This window comes from Melospiza georgiana, chromosome 24, assembly GCF_028018845.1.
Source record: "Melospiza georgiana isolate bMelGeo1 chromosome 24, bMelGeo1.pri, whole genome shotgun sequence".
NCBI lineage: Eukaryota > Metazoa > Chordata > Aves > Passeriformes > Passerellidae > Melospiza > Melospiza georgiana.
Window position 1 is genome coordinate 7,624,419 of NC_080453.1, and position 23,981 is coordinate 7,648,399.

The following is a 23,981-nucleotide window of genomic DNA, read 5'->3' on the forward strand; positions in this document are numbered from 1 at the left end:
CTGGCACCCTCAGATCCTTGGACATCCCACTCCAGAATCCCCAAGGGAATGGGAGACACACAGGGACACCGAGGGGATGCCCAGGGGGGTCTGTGGGGCTGAATTCCCCCTCTGGGAGCAGCAGAATTACACACAGCACAGCAAGAGCCCGGGGAAAGCCATAAATCCCGGGGATATACGAGGGCGTTCTCCCAGGCTGTGTTCGACAGAGACACCAAATTCAATTTCCTTCAGAGAGCACTAAATCCTTGCCTGTCACCACCAGGAGGCTGCAGCCAACCCCAGCACCGCACCCCAGCCTGCCCAGGGGTCCCCCAATTTTCCCTTGGTGGGGACAAGCATGGGAGGGGATTTTGGGGACATCAGGGGTGGTTTTTGGGGACATCAAGGTGAACCCCAAGGCTGGTGGTGTCCTTGTCCCAGCAGCACCTCTCTGGGAGTTGGTTTCTGAGCAGGGATGGGTTTGGGGTGAGGAAAACCCAGAATTGGAGGTGCTTGGCCTCGACACAGCAAAAAGAGGGGGTCACACCTTTGGCGGTCTTTAGAGGGGTCACACCACCTGGATTGTGGAGCAGCAGGGCCGAACACACCCGAAGTCACCCACAAACCTCCAACCTCATCCCTGAATCCCCCTGGCAGAGTGGGCATGACCTTGGCACTGGGAACCCCGGGGTCAGGGTGTTGAATGCACCCAAAGTCACCCTCAAACCTCCAGCCCACCCACGTGGCTCCAACCTCATCCCTGAATCCGCTGGCAGGGCAAGGATGATATGGGGCACCAGGCACTGGGGACAGGGCATTGAACACACCCAAAGTCACCCACAAAATCCCCACGTGGCTCCAACCTCATCTCTGAATGCTCTGGGGGAGCAGGGATGATGTGGGCACTGGGGGACCCCGGGGTCAGGGCATGGAACACACCCAAAGTCACCCCACAAACCTCCAACACACCCAAATGGCTCCAACCTCATCCCTGACTCCCCTTGGCAGAGCAGGGATGACGTGGGCACCGGGAACCCCGGGGTTAGGGCATTGAATACACCCAAAGTCACCCCAGCCCATCCAAATGGCTCCAACCTCTTCCCTGAATCCTCTGACGAAACAGGGATGACGTGGGCACCGGAGACCCCGGAGTCAGGGCATGAAACACACCCAAATTCACCCACAAAACTCCCACGTGGCTCCAACCTCATCCCTGATTCCCCCTGGGGGAGCGGGCATGACGTGGGCACCAGGCACTGGGGTCAGGGTGTTGAACACACCCAAATTCACCCACAAAACTCCCACGTGGCTCCAACCTCATCCCTGACTCCCCCTGGCAGTGGGGATGACCCGGGGTCAGGGCATCGAACACACCCAAAGTCACCCCAAAAAACTCCAACTCGCCCACCCCAAATGGTTCCAACCTCATCCCTGAACCCCCCCCCGGCAGAGCGGGTATGACGTGGGCACCGGGCACGCTGGGGTCAGGGCTGTGGGCAGGCTCTGGGCGGGCGCCAGCCCCGCGTCGCTGCGGCGCAGGAGCCGCTGAGATCAGCGCTGGGCGCCCGCCAAGCCTCGGCTCACAGGCGCCATTCAGCCCCCGGCCCTGCGTGCCACCATCCATCCCCCTCAAAGGGCACCATTCTCCACCCCGGGGGGCTGGGGGGAGGCCAGGTGGGAGCTGGGACCCCCCCCAGCTGCATGAAGGGCGCTCTGTGATGCGGCCCCGCGGCTCGGCGCGGTGACACCGTCCGTGGTGTGGCACCAGGGGTGGCCATGGCGGCGCGTCACCCCCGTGGCTCTGGCGCTGCAATAACACTGAGCCCCCGGGCGCTCCAGCCTTTAATTGAATGTCAAATGTAATTTGGAGAAGGAGCCGGAGTTTGCGGCCGTGGCAGCCGGAGAGGCGGAATGTGGCACCGAGCCCTGCCAGCTCTGCAGGGACACCCCAGGCCAGCGCCCTGTGCCAGGCTCGGGGGCAATAACCCCGCTGAGCCACCCCTGGGGATGTGCTGGGGCCCCTGGAGGAGGATCCCGCTTCTCCATCCTATCCTAAATCACAATTCTCCATCACATCCTGCATCCCAGTTCTCAATCCCATCCTGGATCCCACTTTTCCATCCTGTTCTGCATCCCCCATCTCCATCCCATCCTACATCCCAATTCTCGATCCCATCCTGGATCACAATTCTCATTCCCATCCCAAATCCCAATTCTCCATCCCATCCTGCATCCTAAATCTCAATCCCATCCCAGATCCCAATTCTCCATCCCATCCCGGATCCCCCTTCTTCATCGTGGATCCCAATTCTTCATCCCATCCTGGATCCTCCTTCTGCATCCCATCCTGGATCACAATTCTCCATCCCATCCTGGATCCCAATTCCCAATCCCATCCTGAATAGCAATTCTCCATCCCATCCCAGATCCCCCTTCTTCATCCTGGATCCCAGTTCTCCATCCCATCCTGGATCCCACCATCCTGGACCCTAATTCTCAATCCCATCGTGGATCCCAATTCTCAATCTCCATGGTCAATCCCAATTCTCAATCCCATCCTGGATCCCTCTTCTCCATCGTGGATTCCAATTCCCAATCCCATCCTGGATCCCTCTTCTCCATTGTGGATCCCAATTCCCAATCCCATCCTGGATCCCACCCTCATGGACCCTAATTCTCAATCCCATCGTGGATCCCAATTCTCAGTCCCATCACGGATTCCCCCTTCTCCATCATGGATCCCAATTCCCAATCTCCATGGTCAATCCCAATTCCCAATCCCATCCTGGATCCCTCTTCTCCATCGTGGATTCCAATTCCCAATCCCATCCTGGATCTCTCTTCTCCATCGTGGATTCCAATTCCCAATCCCATCCTGGATCTCCCTTCTCCATCATGGATCCCAATTCCCAATCCCATCCTGGATCTCCCTTCTCCATCATGGATCCCAATTCCCAATCCCATCCTGACCTCCCTCCTCCCCAGCCAGCCCCAGCCACCACAGGTGTCACCCCTGGGGCACAGGGTCAGCCAGGCTGACCTTGGGGCTGGCACCTGACCCCAACCCTGAGCTCTTAATCACCCACAGGGAGTGGCTTTTATGGGGGGGGGGGAAATAAACCAAAACATGAAAAAAAAACCCATAAAATGCAATCAGCTCAAGCAGCTCCCCTCGGGATGAGGCGATTTAGAGCCCTGCAGCTGTAAGGGACCGGGGATTTACTGGGGGATCTGCCCATAATGACATTTAGCTCCTGAAATAAATGCTAAAGCCCAATGAAATTATCTCTACACCCACCCCCGTCCAGGCCCCGCCACCTAATCTGCCGGATAAAAACCCCACACAGCCCTGTCGGGGATTGCTCCTGCCCACACATCACCCTGAGGCTGCCGAAGGGAAAACATCTGGCCAGATGTGACCCAAAATCCCCTCATCACCTCGCCGGGCTTGGCACCGCAGGCACGGGCAGCACTGCGGTGTTGCAGACATCTTTTATGAAAAATCTCTTTTTTTTTAGGACTTTTCCTCCTGAGAAGCTGAGAGGCCTCAGGAACAAAATGTAAACATTGATTATCAGCCTCTGTGGAATGCAACAGGTGGATCTGTGATTGGCCCATTGATAGTAAAAGGTTTTAAAATCATAAAATCCAGGAGAAGCTAGACTTAGTGAGGCCCTGGAAAAATGTTAAAAATAGACTCTGAAAATGTTAGGCTTTGTGTTTGCCAGATCGTGTGAAATTCCACCTGAGTAAGCAGTATATGATAAATTATATAACTGTTAGATGTGATTATTGTTTAATAATTAAATATAATTATTGTTTAATGGTAAGAAGAATCATGAGAAACTCTGTTAGAAGTTTGAGGGGGACCACGAGGAGCCCATGCTTGGATGAAATCAATGTATGCAATAGAACAATATAAGTTTACTAATTAACATGAAAGTTACATAATGATAGAATATAAAATGTCGAGGTCAGATTTGGGTTTGTACCCCTGACACCCAGAGCTCTTCAATAAAAGCACCTGCATATAATCATTCTCGTGATTGTGTGTTTCTGAACGCTAACACCATGTTAGATGTTTCTAATTAAGGGGCCAATCACAGCCCAGCTGCCTCGGACAGAGAATCCAAGACAGAACTTTTGTTCTCATTATTTCTTATTCTATTCTTAGCCGGCTTTCTGAAGAAATCCTTTCTTCTATTCTTTCAGTATAGTTTCAATGTAATATACATTATAAAATAATAAATAAATCCAGCCTTGTGAAACACGGAGTCAAATCCTCATTTCTTCCCCCAACCCGAGAGCCCTGTGAGCACAGTCACACCCCAGGGCAAGGCGGATCCTGGGGCCGGCTCCTTTATCCTCAGCCGTCCCCACAATCCCGGAACGAGCAAATGGCCTCATTCCGCCTGGTTAACAGCCCGGCCGTGACATCCTGCCTGGAATAACAAGCGCCCGGGCTGCAGCAGTCAAGGGTAATTTGCCACGGCAAAGGGTCATTTTACCTGCAAATTGTTTTCCGCGTCTCCAGCGGGGCACAGGGAGTTGGCTCCTGCTCCTGCTCCTGCCCCGCGCCAGGGAGGCGGTGAGTGATGCCAGGGAGCCACGAGGGATGTGCCAGAGCAGCCCTGGCATCAGCCCTGGCATGGTGGGGTCACCGTGGTGTTCCCAGGGATGGCTGGGCCACGGCAAGGGCTCAGCAAGCTGCAGCTCCACGGATTTGAGCTCATATGGATTCCCTGCTCCACGCAGGGATTCCCTGCTCCATGATCAGTGTCCCACTGGAAACTTCTAGCCCTAAGGGAGCGCGGTCAGGCAGGATTCATCCATGGATTTCTTGCTCCATGCATAGCTCCCTCCTGCCCTGAGGAGTGTGCCTAGGCAGGATTCATCCACCCCGTGGATTCCCTGCTCCATGCACAGCTCCCTTCTGCCCTGAAGAGTGTGGTCAGGCAGAATTCATCCATCCCATGGATTCCCTGCAATTGGCACCATCCTGCCCTGGGAGTAGGCTCGGAGAAGATTCATCCATCCCATGGATTCCCTGTTCCATGCCCAGTGCCCAGTTGGCACCATCCTGCCCTGGGAGTGGGCTCAGAGAAGATTCATCCATCCCATGGATTCCCTGTTCCATGCCCTGTGCCCAGTTGGCACCATCTTGCCCTGGGAGTGGGCTCAGAGAAGATTCATCCATCCCATGGACTCCCTGCTCCATGCACAGTGCCCAGTTGGCACCATCCTGCCCTGGGAGTGTGCTCAGGCAGGATTCATCCACCCCATGGATTCCCTGCTCCATGCCCAGTGCCCCACTGGCACCTCCAGCCCCAGGATCCATCATTCCACCATTCCCTGCCCCATTCCCAGTGCCCCACTGGCACCTCCATCCATTGCACCATTCCCTGCCCTATTCCCGCTTCCCACCTGGCACATTCCAGCCCCACAGAGCCCACACAATCAGGACCCACCCCCTGCCCCATTGCCACCCTCCCCACTCCCCGTGTGCCCCACACAGGCACAACCCACGCATTCCACCAGCACTGGCATCACCCAGAGACCCCCACCACCACACAGGGTGCCCATCCGCGCTCCCCACTCACCGTGGGGCACCTCGGGCAGCTCCAGCTCATTGGCATTGGCGGGATGCAGCTCGGTGGGGCAGCAGTCGGGCGCGGCGGGCACCGGGGTGGGCGTGGGGGGCCGGGTGCCGTTTCGCCGGGGCGCCGGGGCGCTCTCGGCCTGGCAGCTGCAGCCGGCGTGGGTGAAGCCACAGCGGCGGGCACCGGGAGCCTGCAGGCACTCCTCGAGCCAGCGGCACAGCACGCTGCAGGTGAACTGGCTGGAGTTGTTGTTGTTGATGAGCAGCACCTCCACGAAGCGGAACTCCAGCGCCTGCGGCTCCAGCAGCCGCGGGGCCGCCTCGGGCTCGGCCGCCAGGCACAGCTGCACAAAGTTCTTGTCAAAGTGCAGGAAGGTGAAGGGTCCTGTGCCCTCGCACAGCTCCAGCTCGGCTTCCTCGTCCTCCTCCTCCTCCTGCTGCTGCTCCGGGTGATGGGGGGTGGGCGCAGGGCTGGCCTCGCCCCGGGGGTCGCAGGTGTAGTTGGCCAGGTAGTGGTCGAGCGGCAGCACCATGGGCGAGAAGTGGGTGCACACCTGCTCCTCCCGGTTGAAGCGGAGGTAGAGCGAGTACTTGGTGGGGTCGGGGTTCTCCAGGGTCCAGGAGCAGCCCGAGGAGATGGTGGGGAACAGGTCCTTGAGGGAGAAGGAGCCGTAGAGGACGCCGGAGGCCAGGGCGGAGCAGGCGCTGGGAGCCGGGTCGAAGCCCCGCGTGAGCCACAGGACAGACGAAATCACAGCCAGTAAGAGGGGACCAGCAGCGGTCATCCTATGGCATTTGCCCTGCGGACAGACAGACGGACACATGGACAGAGGCTTACCAAGAGGTTTGGGCGCTGGGGAGCTGGGCTGGGGGTCAGCACCCTGCTCTGAGCCCGGGGACAGGGACCAAGTGGGGACGTGAACCGAGAGGTGACATGGGATAACTGGGGCGCTGTGTGCAAGCAGCATCCCTGTTACCCCATGTCCCCTCCTGGTTCATGTCCCCACCTGGTCCCTGTCCCCATCTGCCACCTTGCAGCGTTACAGGGGACTCCTTGCAGTGCCAATGAGTGCCCAGGTTGGGGACAGTGCAGCACAGAGTGAGTAATTCATCCCAAAACCACCACAGCAGCATCCCAACCCCGCAGGTCCCCACTGCAATGATCCCCCCGCCCATGGCTCACCCCTGGCCAAACACAGCCTGGGCATGGAGCCACCAACTTCAGACAGAGCTAAAAAAAACCCTTGGAGCTCATCCTGGAGCATGGTGGGGACAGGCTGGCAGCTCGTGGTGACGTGCTGGGGGCGCACAGTGACGCCCCAGCAGCGTGGTGTCCCCACGTCTATCCTAAGAACCAAGCACGGGGTGAGCACTCACTGCTCAGCACAGATTTCTTGGATGCCTCTCTGGGAATGCAGAGCATGGCCATGAACAGCTTTTTAATACCTCATTAATAAAATAATGCACGCCGTGGCCTTATTAAGCGAGCCCGGAGCACGGCTCTACAGAGGCCGAGGCCGCCGCGCACGTGGCAGCGTCGCTCAGCCCGTGCCCAGGGCAAAGGGACAGCCCTGGGGACACCAGGGGACATCCGGGAGGTGGCCACAGGGCCAGATGCCATGGCTGAGGTTGATTCCAAAATCGCTGAGGTCTCCGCCCAGCCGTGTGCTGGGGATGCCGAGCGCTTGGCACGGCACGGGGGATGCTCATCCTCACCCTGAAACGGCAAATCCTGCTCCAAAACCGCCCTCAAGCACCAAATCGTGCTCCCCAAACATCCTCAAACACCAAATCCTGCTCTCAAACGGCAAATCCTGCTCCCAAACCACCCTCAAGCACCAAATCCTGCTCCTAAACCGCCCTCAAGCACCAAATCCTGCTCCTAAACCGCCCTCAAACAGCAAATCCTGCTCACAAACCACCCTCAAACACCAAATTCTGATCCAAAACGCCCTCAAACACCAAATCCTGCTCTCAAACTGCCCTCAAACACCAAATTGTGATCCAAAACGCCCTCAAACACCAAATCCTGCTCCCAAACCGCCTTCAAACACCAAATCCTGCTCCCCAAACATCCTCAAACACCAAATCCTGCTCTCAAACAGCAAATCCTGCTCCCAAACTGCCCTCAAACAGCAAATCCTGCTCCCAAACTGCCCTCAAACACCAAATTCTGATCCAAAACGCCCTCAAACACCAAATCCTGCTCCCAAACCATCCTCAAACAGCAAATCCTGCTCCTTCAGACAGCAAATCCTGCTCCCCAAACATCCTCAAACAGCAAATTCTGCTCCCAAAACACCTTCAAACACCAGATCCTGCTCCCTCAAACAGCAAATCCTGCTCCCAAACCACCCTCAAAAACCAAATCCTGCCCCAAAACACCCTCAAACAGCAACTCCTGCTCCCAAACCACCTTCAAACACCAGATCCTGCTCTCAAACCGCCCTCAAACACCAAATCCTGCTCTCAAACCGCCCTCAAACACGAAATCCTGCTCCCGAGCCGCCCCTGCCCGAGGTGCTGCTGCTGGGGCATCCCCGGCTCATCGGGAGGGACACTTGGCCGAGCCTGCAGCTGGGGCCACTCCGGGGACTTTAAAGAGCTAAAAATATCCCCATTCTCATGCAACAGGCTGGCGCTGGCTCCGGCAGCACGGAGGGGAGGGCTCGGTGCTGGCGTTCCCCCCTCCAGGGCACGGGGAGAGGGGCTGGGATGGAGCGGAGCCGGCTGGATCTCCCCGATGCGAGCAGCGCTGAAAGAAAACTCCATTTTCCCGGATTAAAACCCTCCGGTTTTTCTGATCTCCAGCCAGAGAAATGCAACAGGAGAGACCCAAAAGCACCGAATTCCAAGTGCAGCCGGAGCGGGGCATCCCCCACCGGTGCTGCTGGAGGACCTGGGGTCCCCCCCCGAGAGTCGCAGCCCCCTCGGAGAGCCGGGAGAGGAGGAGGAGGAGGAGGGAGAGGAGGAGGAGGAGGAGGGAGAGGAGGAGGAAGAGGTCAGGCAGGGACACGCTGCTGCTCTGCAGCGAGCTCCCGGGGCTCCCGCAGCCTGGCAGGGACACAAGATGGTGCTTGCTTCCCTCGCCCAGCAGCAGCAGCGAGCAGGGAGGACGCTCCGGCAGCACCATCCCTCCATCCATCCATCCATCCATCCATCCATCCATCCATCCATCCATCCATCCATCCATCCATCCATCCATCCCGCTCCTCACCTCTCCAGGCACGCATGATCCAGCTGCTCTGGGATATGCGGAGCTTCCTCCCGGCCCCAAAACCTCCTCCGGGTTGCGGCTGCCCGAGCGGAGCCGCGGCCGGGGCCGCACCGGAGCTCGCTCGGCACCAGCCCCGCTCCCTGCAGCTGCTGCAGTGAAAATGTTTCACTGATCTGCGAAGGGGCCGAGGAGATTTTTAACATCTGTGCCACGGAGTCACCCGGCTGGAGCTGCCCGGGGGTCACCATCACCCCCAGCCATCATCAGCACGGCGGGGACACGGAGCCCTGCGGCGTCACCGTCTGCGCTGCCCGGCTCGGGGCAGCCCAGCCCGGCCGCGGTGCCAGGGCACGGCCGCGCTGGCATCGCCCCCTCTGCCCCCAGAACCGCCTCGATCCATGCGGGATGAACCCCCTGAACCACCCCCTGCGCCCCGCCGGTGCTCCCTGGGGGCAGCGATGCCACCCGGAGCACGGCGGGCACAGCGATGCCACCCGGAGCGCGGCGGGCACAGCCTGGCACGCTGCAGCTCCTTCCATCTGCCTTTGTTGCCGCCCGGGCGCGGGGAAGGGGGTGGGTTTAGAGCTTTAATTAAAGCTTTTAAAGAGCCATCACAGAGCTCTGGGAGAGCGGGCGGGCGGGCGGAAGCGACAGCTCGGGCTCGCCGCTCTCCCTCCATCCCCGCCTCGCATCCCTGCTGGAATTTCGCTCCGGGAACAGCAGGATCAGAGCGTGGCACGGCTTTGCCCGGCCGCGGCACGGCACTGCTCCCCGTGCACAAACAGGTTGCTTCCCCGAGGATGTTTTGGCTGGATCCAGGTCCGGCTCCATCATCCCGGCACGGTAGGAGCGCGGATCGTGATCAGGAAAAGCCGGGGACAACCAGCGAGTCCCCAGAAAAGTGATAAATGGGCAGCACGAAAGCATCAATAATCTGAGAAACGATTAAAGGAGATTTGGGGGTGGGGGGATGTGGGTTTTAACCCAACCGTTCTTTTAACAGGCTGTAGAAAATACAAAATCCATGGGGGGAAAAAAAAAGATCCGATCCAGGAAAATTCCTGACATGAGCATGGCTTAGAATAAAGGAATAAAAAGTGAGGAAGGGCTGGGGCATCCTGGATGGTTGATCCAGCATGGAACAGCCTCATTTCCCTGCCGAAAGGAACAGGAACAGGCAAAGCCATGGGGCTCCATCCCATGGGATGCCATCTGTGCCCGCCCAGAGGTGACAGAGACAAAGGCAGCGCCACCACGAGCAATTCCCACCAACCCCCGGGATTCAAAGGCATCTGAAAACTCCAAAGCTGCCCCAAATCACCTCCGTGGGGTGTCCTGAACCTTCCCAGCCCCTCCACCAACACACCAGCACCATTGCTGGCAAAAACCCCCCTGATATCCCATCCTCCAGCCCAAAAACACGGATCCCTGCTCGGCACACACTTGCACACGCGTGTGCACACACAGACACCCAGCGGGCACAGCCATCTCCCAGCTGCTTCCACCCGCTCTGGCAGCGGGGTCCATCCCATGGGATGCCATCTGTGCCCACCCAGAGGTGACAGCGACAAAGGCAGCGCCACAAATTCCCACTGCCCTCCAACCGCTGGGATTCAAAGGCATTCCAGGGAATCCAAAGCTGCCCCAAAGCTCTTCCTGAGCCTTCCCAGCCCTTCCACCAACACACCAGCACCACTCCTGGCAAAAACTCCCCTTCAATCCCCCCCGAAAACACGGATCACCGCTCGGCACACGCGTGTGCAAGCGTGTGCGCACACAGACACCCGGCGGGCACAGCGCTCTCCCAGCTGCTTCCACCCGCCCTGGCACAATTCCCTCAGCATCCCGGAGCCCGTTTCCCCTCCCTTCCACGATTCCACGTCTCCCTTGTCCCCGTGGCTCCCCGGCGTGCTGCCACGGCCCCTCCTGGAGCCGGCAGGCTGGCAGCGGTGCCAGGCTGTAATTAATGGTGCCGCTCTGCCAATCCCTGGCGCGGCCTCGCGAGCACTGGCAGGCACAGGCCTCTTTATTTATTTTCCTTAACTGCTGTTGGTGAAACTCCACTCCAAAAAGCAAGGCCGGGAGACAGCACAGAGAGATCTCCGCCGGGATTGGGGATTTGCTGTGCCAGGGCACGGTGGGTGCTGCCTCCCCTCTTGGATGGGCACAGCTTGGGGGGGGGGGTCCCTGGAGGCAAAACCCCCTCAGCTGCAGGGGCTGCAGCAGCCACGGTGCTCCCACAGCTTCTTCCAAGGAGTTTCTTCCACATCTTTGGGATGTGGGACCCCTCTTTTCCATCAGCTCCGTTTTCTGAAGACTCAGGAAGGTTCCAAAGAGAGGTTCTGTTCTCGCTCCATTCTGGAGACCCAGGAAGGCTCCAAAGTGGGGTTCTCTTCTCACCCCAAAGGGGGATATTTTTTATACCCATTATCTCATCCAGATCCATCCCCACCATGACCTTCTGAGGGGCTCCAGGGAGAGAAGGGGCCTGGCTCCATCCTGCTCTTGGAGGACATCAAGAAGGAACAGCACAGGGGGGGACGCGATGGCCCTCGTGAGCAGCGAGGAGCTGAAGAGCTTCTGACATTTGGCAACAGAGCCAGGTGGCCCCGAGCCAGCCTTGTCCCCATTAGAGGACGGGCCCGTGGTAGGAAATGAGTTTGCAGGGCCTCAGTCCAAATTCCCATGGAGAAGCATCCGTGTGGAGGCATCACAGCAGGGCTGGAGCATCATCTTCCTCCAGGAAATGGGGAATCCATCCCGCAGCTCCCATCCCATCTGAAAATCCCCGTGGGATGTGGGGATGTGGCAGCAATGGGGACACCCTGGCTGGAGGAAATGCCATCTGATCCCACAGCGGTGAGCTTGGTGCCAGGGCAGAGCTCTGCACCAGTGGGGAGAGCCGAGCAGCCCCGGTGCCATCTCCAGCATGGCAGGGAGCGACTCCGGGCTGAAAATTCCACGGCCAAAGGTCCTTGGAGGTGTTGAGGAGCAGCAGAAGGAGCTGGGAAGAGCTGGCAGCATGTCCCAGCCGGCTCTGGAGCCCCTCTGCCACGCGGCTCCCAGCTGGATGGCGAGATCCCACTGTGCCCGCTCCATGCCCGTTTTCTCTCCAGCACAGCCCGAATTTGTAGGATCCTGGCTCCTTGGATCACAGCTGGGGCCGGTGACAAGGCTCGACAGGCCTGGCAGAGGAGCTGCTGCCAGGCTCCGTGCTCTGGCACAGCAGGGCTGGCACTGCCACACGGCCAGCCCCACATCCAGCGCCACCGTGGCATCACCAAGGAGCCCTGCTGGGAGCGGGGGGCAGACCCTCCCTGCCAGGTGACAGTGACGGTGACAGCGACAACAGCTGCGCCACCCCGCTCCTCCCCACGGAGCCTCCCCACGACCCCCCCTCAGCTCAGCACGGCCTTCAAAGCAGGGACAACGCTGTCCCCAAGCCCTGGGGACAGTCCCGGTGGCGCAGCTCAGAGCCAGCCCCGTGCCACCCGTGCGCCCCGCACCGAACCCCCGGCCCGGCCACCCCGGGGCCTCCTCCCCGCGTCACCGGCGGCCCCGGGTGCCAGGCGGCGGCGGGCACGGCGCAGCCAGCGGTGCCATGACCTAGAAAAGGGAAGGGCTCTTCACACGCCGCGCCGCCGCCAGTGCCCCCCCAGCGCCGGCTGCGCAAAAACCTCCCCCGTCCTCAACAAGTGACACGCGCGGGAGGCGCACCGGGCACCGCTCCGTGCCACCGCTGCCAGGGCGCGCGGGTCCCACCCGGAAAGAGCTGCGGGTCCCCCCGAGCTGCCACCTGCGCGCCGCACGTGCCCGCGGTGCCCACGTGTGCCCTCCCGCACGCCCACGGGCCCCGTGGCGCCCCACGCTGGCACCGAACAAAGCCCCGGCGCGCAGGGGAGGGCTGAGAACCCACCCACGAACCCACCCACCCACGACCGAGGGTTCACCCACGCAGCCCTCAGGGCCCTGCCCAAGGGGTGACGAACCCCGCCGGGCACCCACGCTGGCCAGGCTGGCACAATCCACGCGTGTGCCCGCAGCGGGGATGCCAGCAGGGAGCCCCGCACCCACGCGTGGCCTTGCTGTGTGACACGCACCGCCGTGCCACACGTGTGCCAGCGAACACACATGTGCCCGCGGACACGCGTGCAGCCCCTCCGCCGTGGGGCGGCCGGAGCCGGGCACGGTTTAACGGGAGGGAGGGAGGGAACGGCGCCTCGAGGGGGGCACGGGGGTCCTGAGGGGCACCGGGGAACCGGCAGAGCCGAGGGGAGAACCGGAGAAACGGCAACCAGCGGGGAGGGGGGAGCGGCAGAGCGGGAGGAGGAGATCGGGAGCCCCGGGAGAACGGGGGAGCGGCAGTACCGGGGGAAGGAGCGGCAGTACCGGGGAAGGAGCGGCAGTACCGGGGGAAGCACCGGCAGTACCGGGGAAGGAGCGGCAGCCCCGGGGGAAGCACCGGCAGTACCGGGGGAAGAACCGGCAGCCCCGGGCACGCCGCGGCTCTCCGCCAGCCCCGCTGCCGAGCCCTCCGCGCCGCCGCATCCCCGCGCAACTTCCCGGCAGGGCCGGGGCCGCCCCGGGGACGCCGCTGCCCGCGCCGAGCACCGGGCACGGGGCACCCGCTCGGCCGCAACTCCCGTTCCCGCAGCCCCGCCGCCGCCGGGGCAGCGAAGTTGGGGTGGGAGCCGCGGGGGTCCCCCCGGTGGAACCGGGGCTCTGCCAAGCGGCAGCACCGGCCGCAGCAGCCCGCATCGCCGGCGAGCTGCCGCCCCCGCTGCGCCGCGCCGGGGGGGAGCGGAGCCGCCGCACCGGGGAAGAGATGGAGGAGCTGGGGGGGGGTTCACCGATAACCGGGGGGTGCCGGTGCACCGGAGAGGGGGGAGATATCAGATTGTGGCCGCCTTACCTGGGCTCCGTTAGCAGCGCGTGTAGCCCCGGCGCGGCGCGGCGAGCAGCGGGCTGGCCATCCCCGAGCGGCGGCGGCGGTGGCGGTGGCGGTGGTGGCAGCCGGTGCCCGGGCGCGCCCGGGGGAGCGCGGCGGCGGCGGCGGCAGCGCGCGGGGCCGGGAGCGGGGCCGGGAGCGGGGCCGGGAGCGGGCGCGCAGCGCGCCGGGCCCCGGTGGCGGCGGCGGCGGCGGCGGCGGATGCGGTGGGGAGGGGAAGGGAGAGGGGGGGGCTGGGGGAGCGGGGGGCGCGGGGGCGGCGGCGGCGCGCGCCGCTCGGGCACTTGCTGCATGCGCCGGGAGCGGGGCGGTGTGTGACACACCGGGCACTGTGTGTGTGACACACCGGGCACCGGGCGTGTGACACACCGGGCACCGGGCGTGTGACAGCAGCGGGCACTGGGTGTGTGACAGCACCGGGCGTGTGACAGCACCGGGCACCGGGTGTGTGACACACCGGGCACCGGGCGTGTGACACACCGGGCACCGGGCACCGGGTGTATGACAGCACCGGGTGTGTGACACACCGGGCACCGGGCACCGGGTGTGTGACAGCACCGGGTACTGGGTGTGTGACACACCGGGCACCGGGTGTGTGACAGCACCGGGCACTGGGTGTGTGACAGCACCGGGCACCGGGTGTGTGACAGCACCGTGTGTGTGACACACCGGGCACGCTGTGACAGCACCGGGCACGGTGGGGACCCCCCCCTGCTCCCTCACCGTCCCCGTGTGTGTGCAGGGGCGGTGACCCCCGGGTTCTGCTCCTGCAGCGCTGGGGGGGCGGGGGGTGAGCGCTGCACACGCACACGGGGTGGGGAGGGGGTGGCGTGTCCCCAGCCCCCCCATCCCAGCCGTGTCACACGCCTGGAGTGGCACACGGGCACGGGGGGGTTGTGGCTGCGTGTGCACGGCTGGAGGGGTGTGAACGCTGGGAGATGTGGGTTTGCACACGCGTGTGCAAAGCACGCAGGGCTGCGTGTGAGTGTCCCATACGTGCATCCTGTGTGTGTCCCCACACGTGTGCAGGCCTCGGAGAGTTCTGCAGGAGTGTGTGGAGCACAGGCATGCTGAGAAACGGGGCTGTCACAACCACAAGTGTGACACGTGTGGGGGTGACACGCAGCCTGCCGGACCCCCAGGACCTCGGGGGGCTGCAGAGCTGCAGTTTCACACCCAGAGAGGAAGCACGGACAGGATAAACTCGAGGATTTGGTGGCCCGTGGGCGACTGAGCCGCTCCACTGCAGCTGGGATGCTGCTCTGGCTGGCAGGGGATGGGGTGTCAGGGCCACGGAGCCCGGGCGTGCAGGAGGAGCTCAGCAGGATGCAGCAGGGCCTGGCTGCCACGCTGCTGCGGGAGCAGCGCAGCTGGAAATGCAGCACATTCCCTCTGCTGCCTGTCCACCTCTGCCGGACACATCCTGCTGCTGCCAGCGCTGCTCTCAGCTGTCTCAGCTCACAGCTGTCCCCTGTCCCCTCCATCTGGGCTGGCCACCACGGGTGGTGGTTCCAGAACAACTGCTCAGCACCCTGGGGATCAGCACCAGCTCTGACCCAGCTCGGTGCTGCTGCAAGTGCAGAATCCACCCTAGAGCTTCACGCAGCTCAGCCCCTTCCCTTCCTGGCATGCCAGTGCTGCTCTCAGCTGTCTCAGCTCACAGCTGTTCCCGTCCCCTCCATCCAGGCTGGACACCATGGGTAGAAAGCTCAGGATGCAGCTCTAGGACAATCATGCAGCACCCTGGGGATCAGCACGAGCTCTGACCCAGCTCGGTGCTGCTGGAAGTGCAGGATCTCATCCACCCCAGAGCTCCACGCAGCTCAGCTCCTTCCCTTCCTGGCATTCCTATGGCAGTGCTGCTCTCAGCTCTCTCAGCTCACAGCTGTTCCCGTCCCCTCCATCCAGGCTGGACACCATGGATAGGAAATCCAGGATGCAGCTCTAGGAGAACTGCTCAGCACCAGCTCTGATCCAGCTTCACGTGCAGGATCTCATCCACCCCAGAGCTCCACGCAGCTCAGCTCCTTCCCTTCCTGGCATTCCCTGTTCCCAGCGTTTCCCTGCAGTCCCTGGGTGCCTGACCCAGCGTCCCCAGACAGACACTCGTGCCCTGCAGGTCAAGGCTGGGAGGAAGCAAACCAGCTTTTCAGGCTGGTCTTTATCCCGGGGAGAAAAGCAGCATTAGCTCTGCTGGAGCTGCAGGATATTCCCAGCCCTGGATCTGTAAATACAGCTCAGCACGGCTCTGTGCATGAACAACCCCAAAAACCCACAGCTCCCTGGTCATTCCCGGCTTCCCATGAGGTGTTTGCTGCCTCAGCCAAGCAGCCCAGAAGGGATGAGGGAACTGGGGATGTCCAAAGGGATCTCCTGGACCGGCTGCCACTGCCCTGTGAGGAGCGCGGGACACGGTGTGGGATGCAGGATGCAAGGTGGGATTGATGGGGGATGCAGGATGCAAGGTGGGATTGATGGGGGATGCAGGATGCAATGTGGGATTGATGGGGAATGCAGGATGCAATGTGGGATTGATGGGGGATGCAGGATGCAATGTGGGATTGATATGGGATGCAGGATGCAATGTGGGATTGATATGGGATGCAGGATGCAGTGTGGGATTGATGGGGGATGCAGGATGCAATGTGGGATTGATGGGGAATGCAGGATGCAATGTGGGATTGATATGGGATGCAGGATGCAATGTGGGATTGGTGTGGGATGCAGGATGCAAGGTGGGATTGATGGGGAATGCAGGATGCAAGGTGGGATTGATGGGGAATGCAGGATGCAATGTGGGATTGATATGGGATGCAGGATGCAATGTGGGATTGATATGGGATGCAGGATGCAAGGTGAGATTGATATGGGATGCAGGATGCAATGTGGGATTGATGGGGGATGCAGGATTTAATGTGGGATTGCTGTGGGATGCAGGATGCAATGTGAGATTGATATGGGATGCAGGATGCAACATGGGATGCACCGCAGAATGCAACACGAGATGCACTATGGGATGCAGGATGCAATAATGGATGCAACAGTGGGTCCAACACAGGTTGTGGTGCAGGATGGATGCGATGCCCATGGGCACTCCCCCAAAGCTGTGGCACGTCCTGGCTGGTGTCACCCTGTCCCACAGGGCCACCACCCCCTGTGCAGCCCAGGCATCACTCCCATCCTCCCATCCCCTCCCTGCCAAGCCCCCTCAGCCCCAGGAGGGCAAAGAGGAGCTCAGGGGGCTCCATCCCTGGGGGGGCAGAGCTGTGGGAGCGGGAGGCACCCACTGTTACCAGGACAACTGGGTGCTGCTCTCGGGAGCTGCTCGTGCTGCTGCTGCTGCTGCTGCATCCCTGCAAACCTCCCCCGGCACCGCCGCTGCCACCAAATCCCCAACAGGAGGATGCTCATCCCTCCCAGCCCCCAGGAACAGCTTGGAAAAGCGCTGGAGACCCCCTCAGGGTGAGGGGAGCGAGCCTTCATCGTCCTCCTCATCACCGAGCTGCTGGGATGTGGGAAAACAGCGATTGGGGCCTGAAGGATTGGGATTGAGGGGCTGGGCTGAGCAGAGCTCCGGGCAGGGTGTAATTAGAGCAGCGCTGAGGTGGTGACACCGGGCCTTTCCGGCTGGCTGGCAATCGGAGCCGTCCATTAAGGCCACAACAACCCCGCCAGGCTGTGACACGAGGTGCCCCGGTGCCACCGCTGTCATCAGCGGGGACCGGGCACACCGGGACAGCCGAGCAGGGCAGGGCCTCCCCAGGCGCCCGGCGCTGCTGCTGCTTTCAGCGCAGAGCTCTCGTTTCCCCTTCATTTGGCACAGAAATCAGGGCCAGGCAGAGGCACCGAGGTGGCAGCTGCTCTGTGCCCGGTGAGGATTCGGGGAAGAGTTGAGAGCTCCTGGGGATGCTCATCGCGCTCTCTCCGGGCTCCTGGGGATGCTCATCGCGCTCTCTCCGGGCTCCTGGGGATGCTCATCACGCTCTCTCCGGGCTCCATCCCCAGGGATTGTCTCCCCTGAGCTTGTGGATGTTCCAGAAAGGTTCATCGGGACCACCTCGGCTCCAAAAAGGGGGTGAGGAGGGAGGGGAGGCGGCCCCCGAGCAGCCGGTAACGACAGGCGCTTGTCGGAATCGCTTCCCGTAAACTCGGCGGGCGAATTGCTCCAGCGGGAAAACAAAACCAGCCGTAAACAGGCGAGTTTGGGGTTGCAGGATAATTTAATCCGCTCTGATGGGAGCCCTGACGGCGATGGAGGGACCTGCCCTGCCCGGGGACCTTCACGAGGAGTTTTCTCCCAGTGGTGTCAGGGGAGAAAAGCCCAGGAAATACGAGCGAGATGATGAGAAGCGAAGGACAAGCCGTGGAATAAATTTCGCTTTGTGGTTGTTCCAAACCGTGGGCACAGCCAAAAATCCTTCCCAGGTGGTTCCAGACCGTGGGCACAGCCAAAAATCCTTCCCAGGTGGTTCCAGACCGTGGGCACAGCCAAAATCCTTTCCCAAGTGGCTCCAGGGCCTCTGGATGTGCTGGTGGGCCCAGTTTGATGGATTTCAGCTCAGCATCCCCATCTTGGTATTCCAGGCTCTTCAGGGATGGATCAGGGCTGGTCCTTGCCCATCTGTGCCAGGTGATGCTGTGCCACAGGGCAGGGCACCAGGAAGGGCCAGGCTGGGGAGAGTTTTGGGGTAAAATTGGAGGAATTTCTGCCGGATAAGGCGCTGACCTCCCTGCTGGGCCTGTAGGTCAGGGATGGATCAGGGCTGGTTCTTTCCTGTGCCAGGTGATGCTGTGGCACAGATGGGCACCAGGAGAGCCTGAGGTGCCAGGCTGGGCACGTTGGGGAGAGTTTTGGGGTAAAATTGGAGGAATTTCTGCTGGATAAGGCACTGACCTCCCTGCTGGGCCTGTAGGACTGAGAGATGAGCACAACACCAGTGGGATTTTCACCTCCTGCTGCTTCCTGGGCGAACCTCCCCGGCCCAGAGCAGCCTGGCAAGGAGCAATGCCACCCTCAGCCCCTTTTACACCAGAGCAATGCCACCCTCAGCCCCTTTTACACCAGAGCAATGCCACCCTCAGCCCCTTTTGCAGCGGAGCCATCTCACTGCCCAGCCCGATCACGCCTGCATTCGAGCAGCAGAAGCTGGAGGAACTTTGCATAAATATTCATGGCGATTAATAAACATGAGGGCTGCAGAAAGCCCGGCTGCAGCGGCTGCTCAGCCTGCCAGCAAGGAGCTCAACCCCCGACACCTGATGGGTTTTTGCACAGCAGGAAAAACCCAGAGGTTGCATGTTGGGAAAGCGCTCAGCCACGTCCTTTGTCACCTTGTTAGCGAGGAGGTGGCATCTCCCCAAGGGGCTGGAGATGGATAGGACCTAAATGGGGACGCTGGGAGGCAAGGAAAGTGTCCTGGTCACCTTTGTGACAGCCCCACGGAGACAGCAGGCAGGCCAAATCCCCTTTGGGTGTGGATCTGGAATAGCCCCAAACCCCCCATGGCTCCAGAGGGGACATTCAGTGCCAGCGTTGAGCAGTGCCAATCCTACACAAAGCCATGGCAGCGGGGACGTGCCCAGCACCGGTGACAGCTGGCACTGAGGCTGTGGCACCAGCACTCCCCACCCCAGGGGATGGATCCAGGTATCCCCCTCTCCTGTGGGGGAAACTGAGGCAGGGGGGCATTGGGAAATGGCAGAGGCAGCGCTAAGAGCCAGGTGACTTAGGATGAGATGGCATCTCCCCAGGGGGCTGGAGATGGATAGGACCTAAATGGGGACACTGGGAGCCAAGGGAAGGTGTCCTGGTCACCTTTGTGACAACCCCACAGAGGCACAGGGACAGCAAGCAGGCCCAGTCCCCTTTGGGTGTGGATCTGGAATATCCCCAAATCCCCCGTGGTACCAGGGGGGACATTCAGAGTGCCAGCGTTGAGCAGCGCCAATCCTGCACAAAGCCATGGCAGCGGGGACGTGCCCAGCACCGGTGACAGCTGGCACTGAGGCTGTGGCACCAGCACTCCCCACCCCAGGGGATGGATCCGGGTATCCCCATCTCCTGTGGGGGAAACTGAGGCAGAGGGGCATTGGGAAGTGGCAGAGGCGCAGCTCGGAGGCGGGTGACGCGCGGTGACACCTGCGGCACGCCGCCTTTGTCACTCCGCCAGCAACCCGGGGCACAAACAAGTGCCTGACATTTCCACACCGCCGCCAGGCCCTGGGATTAAAGCAGAACATAATTAGCAAATTAATCAGCAGACAATAGCCCGGGATCTGAGGCTGCCGAGCTGTCACCGGCTCCGCACGGAGCTGACCCCGGCCGTGTTCGGGGCGATGGCCACGACTTGATGTCCCCATGTCCCTTGCCTTGGATTTTCCCATCGGGGCAGGGGTTAACCGGGATTCCCTGTCCCGTCAGGAGCCTGGGGATGAATTTCCAAAGGGCAGCACCTCGGTGAGGCTCAGCGGGACGCAGAGAACGCGAGGAGCAAAGGGGAATTTGCATTCCGCTTATTAGACACCCTGCAAATACGGGCGGGCCTCGTTCAAACACATTTGGGTGATAAAATGATATTGACTCTGAGTAATTAAAAGTCATTTCCATATTCAAATACGCCCTGATTGAGGAGAAATAGCTTGCCTTTAATTGCCTGGAGCGGGAGAGGAGCAACTTTCGGAGCGTGCAAGCCCCGGTAAATGCAGCTCCGCTTGGCAGCGTGCGAATGGCCCGGGGAGGAGGAGGAGGAGGGAGGAGGAGGAAGAGGAGGAGGCAGCACAGAGGGTGAAGGTGTGACCCTGCCACCCTCCAGAGGCTCTTCCCTCTCTGTTTCCCAATTATCAATCCCAGAACAAGGCGCTCATCCGGGGGCATTCCCAGGAAAATGGGAGCAGGAATCCAGGCTTGGGGTCACAGGGACAGCCCCCCAAAATCCTTGTGCCTCAGGAGGGGATCCTCTGGGTGATCACGGGTGGGCACAGCCCCAAATGCCCCTTTCCAACCCCCCCCCCAGGGTGCCACCAGCAGGTCCCCGAGTGCCACCACAGGATTCCCACGCCTCCCCGAGTGCCACCACGCTGTCACTGTCGCGGTGTCCCCGCAGCAGCGCTGGGACAGCGAGGGGCAGAGCTCTCCCAGCCTCCTCCTGGAGCCCCTCCAGCGCTTCCCTGCGGGATTTTGGGCTCTGCTTGGTTTCCTAGGGAAACGGGGCTGCAGCTCGGCTCAGCCCCCGCGCACGGGGGTGTGCGGGGAAACGGGGGTGTGAGGGGAAATGTGGGTGTGCAAAGGAAATGTGGGTGTGAAGGGGGGGATGTGGGTGTGCAGGGGGGGATGTGGGTGCCCTACACCCTCTGTCTCCTCTCCCAGCTCTCCTTGGAGCCTCCCAAACCCCTCAGGAAGGTATTGGAGCAGAGTCCCCACTCCCGGCTGTCCCCTGAGCAAGAATCCTTGGAGGCGATGCAGGTCCTGCATCCCTGAGGATGCTCTGGCGTGCAAAGGATGTGCAGGGGGGCCATGGGTGTGCAGGGGGGGATGTGGGTGCCCTGCACCCCCTCGCAGCTCTCTCTGGATCCTCCCAACCCCCCCAGAAAGTGACTGCAGCAAAGTCCCCACCCCTGCGTGTCCCTTGAGCAGGAATCCTTGGGGACGATGCAGGTCCTGCATCCCTGAGGATGCTCTGGCGTGCCGGAGGGACCTGGGTGTGGGTGTCACCAGTGTGCAGGAGGGACCAGGCCTATCCCCACACTGGGATCCCAGTGGGAATGGGGTCACCCCCACAGGACCACAGCTATCCCCATCCTGGGATCCCAGTGGGAATGAGGTCACCCCCACAGGACCAGGGTTATCCCCATACTGGGATCCAGTGGGAATGGGGTCACCCCCACAGGACCAGGGCTATCCCCATCCTGGGATCTGGGAGATGTGGAAAGGGATCTGGGAGAAGATGGGGACCATGATCCTGAGCACGAAGACCATCCCAATCCTCTCCTGACCTCGCCTTTGTGCTCCTGCAGCTCCAGGAACCCACAGGGAGAAAACTGCCAGGAATCACCAACTCCTTCCAATTCTCTCATCCCCAATCCCAGATCCCCAACCCCAGTGGGAATGGGGTCACCCCCACAGGACCAGAGCTATCCCCATCCTGGGATCCCAGTGGGAATGGGGTCACCCCCACAGGACCAGGGCTATCCCCATCCTGGGATTCCAATGGGAATGGGGTCACATCCACAGGACCAGGGCTATCCCCATACCGGGATCCCAATGGGAATGGGGTCACCCCCACAGGACCAGGGCTATCCCCATCCTGGGATCCCAGTGGGAATGGGGTCACCCCCACAGGACCAGGGCTATCCCCACACTGGGATCCCACTGGGAATGGGGTCACATCCACAGCACCCCAAACCCGAGGTCCATCCCCTCTCCCAGGCTATCGCTGCTCAGCAGGGCAAATAAAGCAGGATAAAAGCTGGGGCTGGGTGGGGAATTAAAGCACCATAATTAAAGGGAAAAAATTTTCCAGCACGCTGAAGCCAGAAGAGGATCATTGTGTTTGCCTCCCACATCCCAGATGGATGCAGACAACGCCGGGGAGCGCGTGGAGAGGAGGAGAGGAAGGGTGTGAGTGAGACCGGGACGTGTGTGAGCAGAAATTGAATTTTTATCAGTTCCTATGTAGATTGTGTTTATTCATCTGTCTCCTCTCCATCTCCCCCTGCATCTCCTTATTTCTTTGACAAAATTACTTTCCTCCTTTGGCCTAATTTTGTTTGTACAGATAGCAGCTGCTTCCTCCCGTTCCGGCAGAAGAAATATCCCGGTAAATGAGGTGTTCCATGTCCCTGGAACAGGTTGGAGCTGCTCCCCAGAGCCCCTGGGACACAGCTCCATCCCAAAATAAAATTATTATTTTCATTTTATTGTTTATTTCACTATTTTCATTAAAAATAAATAAATATAATATTATTATTAAAATAATAATAATACATTAAATAACGAATACTATTAATATAAAAATAAATAATAAATATTAAAAATAAAAATATTGAAAATTTTTCAAAATAGTAGAATATTTATATTATTTTAATTTTATTATTTATTTCAATATTTTAATTAAAATTAAAATGATGGAAATATTAAAAATATTAAATATTAAAATATTAAAATATTTAAAATATTTCAAGTTTTGGGGAACTTTTTTCCCCTCAGAAAAAAAAAACATTCCTGGCAGGATCTGTCACTCTCTCTCTCCCCAGCTGGGCTGGATTCTTTTGGAATCTTGAGGAGATTCCCACTGGATGCTCCCAAAACCAGGGGTGATCAGGAATAAAAATAGGGGCATTTTTACCCAAAAAAAATCCCAATCCTCTCCTGACCTCACTCCTGGCAGATTTTCCCCCCAGAAGAAGAGGGAAGGGACCTGGGAGGAGATGGAAATTCTGATCCTGAGCATCCCAATCCGCTCCTTGTGGGCTTTGACCCCCTGACGATGTGGGAAGGGATTTGGGAGAGGGAAAATCCACCAGGAGTGAGGTCAGGAGAGGATTGGGGTGCTCAGGGTCATGGTCCCCATCTTCTCCCAGATCCTTTTCCACATCTGAAAGGGGTCAAATTCCACAAGGAGAGGATTGGGATGCTCAGAATCAGAGTCCCTATCCTTTCCCAAATCCCTTCCTTTATCTTATGGGGGGAAAATCCACCAGGAGTGAGGTCAGGAGATAATTGGGATGCTCAGGATGCTCAGGACCATGGTCCCCATCTTCTCCCAGATCCCTTTCCATATCTTCAAGAGGTCAAAACCCACAAGGAGATGATTGGGGTGCTCAGAATCAAAGTGCCCATCTTTTCCCAAATCCCTTCCTTCCTCTTATGGGGGGAAAATCCACCAGGAGTGAGGTCAGCAGAGGACTGGGGTGCTCAGGTTGCTCAGAATCACCGTGCCCATCTTCTCCCAGATCTCTTCCCATATCTTCAGGAGGTCAAAGCCCATAAGGAGAGGATTGGGATGCTCAGGATCAGAGTTCCCATCTCCTCCCAAATCCCTTCCTTTCCCTCGTGGGGGAAAATCACTTGGAGTGATGTCAGGAGAGGATTGGGATGGTCAGGATCACAGTCCCCATCCTCTCCCAAATCCCTTCCCACATCTGAAGGGGGTCAAGGCCCATCAGGAGAGGATTGGGATGTTCAGGATCAGAGTCTCCATCTCCTCCCAGCTCCTTTCCCTCCTCTTATGGGGCAA

The 23,981-nt window shown here is 59.9% G+C and overlaps 1 protein-coding gene across 7 annotated transcripts in view; it reads right to left on the minus strand.

Moving 5' to 3' along the window:
* ADGRB2 (adhesion G protein-coupled receptor B2) overlaps positions 1-13,790 on the minus strand; it is a 39,813-nt gene extending 26,023 nt beyond the window's left edge. For 5 of the 7 annotated variants that reach the window (XM_058040272.1, XM_058040271.1, XM_058040268.1 and 2 more), the window contains exons 1-2: positions 13,711-13,790; positions 5,583-6,381 (exon numbers count right to left, since the gene is read on the minus strand). In XM_058040272.1, coding sequence (XP_057896255.1) covers positions 5,583-6,366 — 784 coding nt within the window. In that variant the 5' untranslated portion in view covers positions 6,367-6,381; positions 13,711-13,790. Of the gene's footprint in view, positions 1-5,582; positions 6,382-8,798; positions 9,148-13,710 lie in introns of those variants that run through there. The other 2 variants (XM_058040267.1, XM_058040273.1) reach the window with 2 other exon arrangements.
* Between the last annotated feature and the right edge of the window lie 10,191 nt (positions 13,791-23,981).